The sequence below is a fragment of the Pleurodeles waltl genome, chromosome 6 (assembly GCF_031143425.1).
Source record: "Pleurodeles waltl isolate 20211129_DDA chromosome 6, aPleWal1.hap1.20221129, whole genome shotgun sequence".
In the NCBI taxonomy this organism is placed as follows: Eukaryota; Metazoa; Chordata; class Amphibia; order Caudata; family Salamandridae; genus Pleurodeles; species Pleurodeles waltl.
In genome coordinates this window covers 1,698,926,986-1,698,934,452 of record NC_090445.1, presented here as the reverse complement: position 1 = coordinate 1,698,934,452, position 7,467 = coordinate 1,698,926,986, and the positions used below count along the sequence as shown (strand labels likewise).

General features: G+C 46.6%; 1 protein-coding gene across 1 annotated transcript; it reads right to left on the bottom strand.

Moving 5' to 3' along the window:
- Positions 1–5,344: 5,344 nt before the first annotated feature.
- LOC138302206 (uncharacterized) lies at positions 5,345–7,106 on the bottom strand. Its single transcript, XM_069242541.1, has one exon. It carries the CDS (start codon positions 7,093–7,095, stop codon positions 5,776–5,778), a length of 1,320 nt encoding a protein of 439 aa, XP_069098642.1. The 5' UTR covers positions 7,096–7,106; the 3' UTR covers positions 5,345–5,775.
- Positions 7,107–7,467: the final 361 nt, after the last annotated feature.

The window sequence follows — 7,467 nt, the reverse complement described above, 5'->3', positions numbered from 1 at the left end:
ATCCCCCAGAAAGACCGCGCCAACCAAATCGGGGGAGGAATCGCCATCATCTACAAGAACTCCATCAACATCACGACCTCCACTGAAGACACCCCCTTCACCGCTGAACACATGCACTTCCAGATCCACACCGACCCCAGGACCACCCTCAGAGGTACTCTCATCTACAGGCCCCCTGGCCCACGCGCCTATTCAGCTAATCCATCACTGACTTCATCACCCCGCACACCCTAGCCTCGCCAGACTACATCCTCCTCGGGGACCTGAACTTCCACCTGGAGAAGAACAACGACACCAACACCGCCACCCTGCTCGACAACCTCGGACTCAAGCAACTGGTGAACACCCACACCGCAGGCCACACGCTCGACCCCATCTTTTCCGCCAGCAACCACATATCCTTCAGCCACTCCTCTGAGCTACACTGGACCGACCACAGATGTGTCCACTTCACCTTCAAACGTGAGACCCACCACCTTCGCACACAACACATCCCCCGAAGACCCTGGAACAAAATCTCCACAGAGCAGCTACTCTCATCTCTAAACCTTAACCAACCAGCCATCACCACCGACGCCAACAACGCAGCCCTCAGCCTCACACAATGGATCACCAACTGTGCCGACAACCTCGCCCCTCTCAGAAGCCACCAAAGAGAGACCAACATCAGGAAACCCCCGTGGTTCACAGACGCCCTCAAAGAATCCAAGAAATCCTGCAGTACCCTCGAAAAAACCTGGCGCAAAGAACACACCGCAGAAAACATGTCAGCCCGCAAGATCGCCACCCGTGAACACCACCAGCTGATCCGCTCCACCAAAAGGGCATCTTTCGAAGAGAGACTTGACAACAACACCTACAACAGCAAAGAACTCTTCAACATAGTCAAAGAGCTCTCCAACCCCAACGCCAGCTCCAACACCATCACGCCCTCACAAGAACTCCCCAACTCCCTCGCTACTTTCTTCCATCGTAAGATCACTGACCTACACGACAGCTTCGGACCCCGAAACCCGCCGCCCACCACTGAACCTACAGCCCCAGCCACTACCCTCAACACCTGGACCCCATCAGCTCCAAAGAGACCAGAATCACCCTGAACACCATCCACTCTGGCTCCCCCTTGGACCCGTGCCCCCATCACATCTTCAACAAAGCCGACGCCATCATCGCCCTCTATCTCCAACAGCTCGTTCGCATCTGCCACCTTCCCCGAGAGCTGGAAACAAGCGGAAGTCAACACCCTCCTGAAAAAACCCACGGCTGACCCCAACGACCTGAAGAACTTCCGCCCCATCTCTCTTCTCCCCTTCCCGGCCAAGGTCATTGAGAAGGCCGTCAACAAACAACTGACCAACTTCCTTGAAGATAACAACCTGCTCGACCCCTCCCAATCAGGTTTCCGTGCCAACCACAGCACGGAAACGGCCCTCATCGCAGTCACCGACGACATCAGAACCCTGATGGACAATGGAGAAACAACCACCCTCATCCTCCTGGACCTCTCGGCTGCCTTAGACACCGTGTGCCACCGCACCCTAATAACCCGCCTCCGCTCCACTGGAATCCAAGGACAGGCCCTGGACTGGATCATCTCATTCCTCTCTGACCGAACCCAAAGAGTCTACCTCCCGTCCTTCCGCTCAGAACCCACCGAGATCATCTGTGGCGTTCCACAAGGCTCTTCACTCAGCCCTACCCTCTTCAATATCTACATGAGCCCCCTCACCAACATCGCTCGCAAACACAACATCAACATCATCTCTTACGCCAACGACACCAAGCTGATACTCTCCCTCACCAAAGACCCAGCCACCGCCAAAGCCAACCTGCAGGATGGAATAAAGACGTCGCAGAATGGATGAAGCTCAGCCGCCTGAAGCTGAACTCTGATAAGACGGAGGTCCTCATCCTCGGCCACTCGCTGTCCGCCTGGTACGACTCTTGGTGGCCCACGGCCCTGGGCACCGCACCAACCCCTTCAGACCACGCACGCAACCTCGGATTCATCCTGGATCCCCTCCTCACCATGACCAAGCAAGTCAATGCCGTCTCGTCTTCTTGCTTCCACACCCTTCGCATGCTCCGAAAAATCTTCCGCTGGATCCCCGCCGAAACTAGAAAAACCGTTACACAGGCCCTCGTCACAAGCCGCCTGGACTACGGAAACACCCTATACGCAGGAACCACCGCAAAGCTACAGAATCGTCTTCAGCGCATACAGAACGCCTCCGCACGCCTCATCCTCGACATACCGCGCCACAACCACATATCCGCCCACCTGAAACACCTGCACTGGCTCCCCGTCAACAAAAGGATCACCTTCAGGCTCCTCACCCACGCACACAAAGCCCTCCACAAAAAGGGCCCCGAATACTTCAACAGACGCCTCTCGTTCTACATGCCCACCCGTCAGCTTCACTCGGCTGAAGCTCTCGCCACCATCCCTCGTATCCGCAGAACCACCGCTGGAGATAAATCCTTCTACCTGGCAGCCAAGACATGGAACTCCCTTCCCGTTCACCTAAGAACTACCCAGGACCACCTCGCCTTCAGGAGGCGCCTCAAGACTTGGCTCTTTGAGCAGCAGTAATCCCCCCCCTTAGCGCCTTGAGACCCTCACGGGTGAGTAGCGTGCTCTTTAAATGCCATGATTGATTGATTGACCAAAAAGACTTCTCTTTTTCATTTTGACTCTTTGTGCACCGAAATTTGAGACGCACAGCTTGTTCTGCGTCGAGAAAAACGCCGCACACCGACGCTGATCGACGCGACGCCTTCGGGGGCGACCGGAACTTCGACGCACAGCCTCACAAGGACAGCGCCGCCCGACTTCCAGAGGAGAAATAGACGCTACGCCAGCTGCGAGAGAGAAACTTCGACGCACAGCCCAGCGGAACGACGTGCAGCTGGAAAACAAGCAGGAGAATCCACGCACAGACCTGGGACATCTGGTAATCCCCACAATCCATAAAAGGAGACGGTCCGCGTGCCGGAAAACGACGCACGTCTTCCCCGAGTGAAAAATAACGACACAAGTCCGTGTGTGAAGGTGCGCAACCGACGCACACACCATTTTTCCTCCCGTAGAACGACGCATGTCTCCCCGCGTGAAAAATAACGACGCAAGTCAGTGTGTGAAGGGGCGTAACCGACGCACACTCCATTTTTTCACGCATCTCCTCTTCTGCGGAGATTTTCCACTCCAAACCAGGTACTTTGTGCTTGAAAGAGACTTTGTTTGCTTTTTAAAGACTTAAGACACTTCAAATCACTTTTTAGTGATATCTTTACAAATTCATATTGCATCTTTGATCGTTTTGACCTGCAAATACCCAGATAAATATTATATATTTTTCTAAACAATGTGTGGTGTATTTTTGTGGTTTTATATTATGTTATTGTATGATTTATTGCACAAATGCTTTATACATTGCCTTCTAAGTTAAGCCTGACTGCTCGTGCCAAGCTACCAGAGGGTGGGCACAGGCTCATTTTGGATTGTGTGAGACTTACCCTGACTAGAGTGAGGGTTCTTGCTTGGACAGAGGGTAACCTGACTGCCAACCAAAAACCCCATTTCTAACACCTGTCAAGTGGGTACATGATTACAGAGATACTTATGTGGGTGGCACACCCAGTGCTGCAGGTCCACTAGTAGCATTTGATTTACAGGCCCTGGGCACCTCTAGTGCACTTTACTAGGGAATACTAGTAAAGCAAATATGACAATCATGGATAAGCCAATTACATACACATTTTGTAAAGGAGCACTTGCACTTTAGCACTGGTTAGCAGTGGTAAAGTGCCCAGAGTATCAAAAACGCACACATCAACAAAACAATTTACACAGAGAGCATATGCACTTTAGCACTGGTTATCAGTGGTAAAGTGCTCAGAGTTCAAAAGCTAACAGCAACAGGTCAGAAAAAATAGCAGGCAGGAGGCAAAAAGATCGGGGATGACCCTGCATAAGCCAAAAAGTCCAACACCTATTCATATTTAACAGATATGAAACCAATCGGCTAAGACTGATAACATTCTCTATATATGTATAAATCATGGCACATTTATTTGCTCCTGTATTCTTCATTGTCTCAAATGGAGTGCAACCATCTCCTGTTTAGCTTGCAGTGTGTTACCCCATTGTAAATTAAACAAAACAATAATGTTTGGGTAGTTTCAAAGAGTGTTAATGTTGCTTTTGAAAAATGATGTGAGCAAAGGCTTAGGGAGCCATTGGTATGCCCGAGTCCCTCTTGACCTCTTGTTACTACTCCACCCGTGTCTGACTGCAGGATCAGCAGAGGAAAATGATGAAGGTATTAAGGAAACAGCAGATTAGGTGCATGTGATCATCTTATTTCTAATTGTAGATTTTGGCTCCATCAGACCGATTCACAAAGGGTAAATGGAAAGAGTCAGGCATGTGCACATGTAAAATTAATCCTACAAGTGGAACAATGAATCCCACAACTAGAACAAAATTATTATGAAATTATTAAGTAATCCTTTGAGCGTTCTTTGAAATCTTTGCTTGTTATAGATTTCTGTGGAAAGTCTCTGCAGAGAACTATCTCCCTTTATCCCTCCCTTCTAAATGAATGAGGGCTAGGGGGCTAGAGGGTCAGGGTATGCCTACCCTTCCCCCCCATTTCTTTTTTCAACTTTATTTTTGGGACTCTGCTGAGTCCTAGTCTGCCCTTTTCCCTCCCTTGCAAATGAACAAGGGGGTTACCCCTCTTCTCTGCCTAACCTTCGAAACCCCTTCCTTCTGTTCTTGACACCTGTAAGTGTTTCCACTCTGTCTACTTTTGAAGGAACTAGGCTTAGGGGAGGATTCATGAACTGCTCACAAGCCCAACCCTAGCCTTAAATGTATGGTTGTGTAAATTGCATCATACTGGAAGAATTTCCAGATTCCATTTTTCAAATGCCATTTGTAAAGACAACATGTTGCCAAATCCTGATAATGTTGAATGGAGACTTGGAAGTTGACCATAGCACGTAGATGTTTGGTGCACCTAACTTTTACTTTGATGTGGAACATGTTTGGGAATCGCTCAACTTAAGACTAACTTTGGGCAAGAAACAACCTGAGATCAATGCTGAAAGGTCCAAGAGCATTTAGCATATTGCAAAGTATGTCCCCATAAAATAACACAATTAACATGGACTTTTTTCCACAATACCTAACAAATTGACATTTTCTTTTTTAAGAACACTTCCCTTTCTAAACAAAAGCACATATTTTGCTTCTTCTGCATTATCAATAAGGACATTTACAATGAATGTGCTTTCTTCAATGAAGCAGTGGGGTTTCGCAAGCAGCTGGGACCTTTACCCTCCTTGACATAAACATATGAGTCTTACGTGTATAGCACTTGTAGAATGACTCTCTGAAGAATACCTTTTGAGAACCTGAGCCTAAACAATCTTGTTGAAGTTATTTCAGCAATATGTTTTGCATTGTGTAACAAGGGAATTTTTTAATTTCCAGTTGGTCAGCCGATGAATAAAGGATTTTGGGTGGCAAACTTCCCAGGTGTTAGCACTTTATGTACATCATTATTGTTGAGTGACATCCCAGGTGTGCAAAAAAAGGCAAGTATCAATTTAGCAATTTCCCCTTGTTGCCCTCACCCAACTACGCCCTCTGGCTTATCTTCCTTGTAGTGCAGCCTCAGAGCAATACTATGTTCCCCAGAGATGCAAGCTGGTGATTCTCCAGATCAAGGACCAAATAGATAGTAGTCAGTAATCTCCAATTGCCCTTCAGGTGCTTGCAGTTTTATTGAAGAACATATTTCTTTCAAGCACCTTGTTAACATTTTTAATCAATGGGATCATGTACTTCCTGATGGTTGGATCTTCGATTAGGGACCCTCTAGGAAGAGTAGGTTGATTAGGACCCTTGCAGTGGTAGAGGAGTGCAACATCGATGGGAATGTTCAGGCTCCCCTTGTGGGCCTTTAGAACAGAGTGAACTGATGTCTGAATCACCGTCCGGGGATTGAGAATCATTTTTCTGTTATTAAAGTAATCTTTCCTATCAGGCTCCCTGTGAATGTGCTTCAGGATGTCCACGCCGGGCACAGCCTCCCAAGACGAAGTATTAAACCCCTTAATCGGGCTGAACACATGTTTGGGAAAGACATGATTTTCAAAAAGAAATGCCCCAACATTGGGATGTTGCTTCTGAAGACTGTCCATCATACTCGTCCAATCATGGTGTTTGAGGGGCAGAATTATTTCATCCAGGTCGATGAGTACCACATACTTGCTCCGATACATATTCCTGTACATACAGTCATTCAGGGTTACCAACTGTCCATAGTACCCAATATCCTTGGCGTCCATTGAGTGGTGCCATGCTTTTGCTGGAGCAAGGTACTTTTCGATGGGCCAAGGTACCACCTCTACAATCCCTTCAGCAATGTAATATTGCAAGAGTCTTTCTATCAAAAGGCTGCAATTATTTTTATAGATTGTGACCCTCCCTGCCCCCAGCAGTTTATACATCTCTATTGTCTGAGTGAACTGTAAGACATTGTCATAATTTCCAAACATAGTGGAAATGCACACAGTAAAATTCACATAAAACGATGTTGGTGGGTGCAGGTTTTGTATTCCAAATACAGAAAGTTTATCTATATTTGCATCCTGAGATGAATCTAGTGCGATATATTTTGGATCACAGTTTATTGGTTCTGGACACAGGATATCTGTTGTGACATAAGGGAAACCAAAACGATCAACATGCTTGTCTAAGTCTGCCTTTACTACATAGACATTGATGTTTGTTCTGCAGGGAATGAAGCAATAAAGTTGTGTAACATCGTTGTGAACAATTGCAATTGTGCGAATTTTGTTTCCTTCTCTTTGATCTTTATATGGCGCTATGATGAAAGTCCTGCTGTTTTTTAATTCAGTTATTGTATCCTCTGAAATGCTACGAGAGGGAAAACGTACTTCCAAAAATTGACGATGGTCTCTCTTAATCCAATAGTAGTTCAATGAGAACAAAACCAGTGTTAAGAAAGCTACTGCAAATATGCTAAGATGTACCCAGATTTTCTTTTTGCACCACGTCATTTTTTAGGTGCATGAACTGTAATTCAGGGCTTCTAAATGGTCCAGATAGAGGAATCTAATAGAGGAAACAGAAAGAAATTTATTTATTTTTTGCACATTAACATAATGCAATGATACATTACAGATCATAAAAACAAGGCTAAACACTGCAGCAAGAGAAGGGGCTTTGGCACAATCGTTGAACATAATCACTGTGTTTCAACAATAAAAAAGCAAGCATTGGCAAAGCCAATAGGTCTGGTGTTGGCCACCAGCCTTTTGGCAATTCTTATTTTGTTTTGTCATGGTTTTTGGAAAACTATTTTTAGAGCTTCAGTGCCCTCATTACTCTAAACAGAAACTTTGGCTAAAGATAAAAATGTTGTCTTGGTC

What these genes read in the sequence shown, in the direction of transcription:
- LOC138302206 (XM_069242541.1), bottom strand. Translation starts at nt 7,095, where the DNA reads ATGACGTGGTGCAAAAAGAAAATCTGGGTACATCTTAGCATATTTGCA.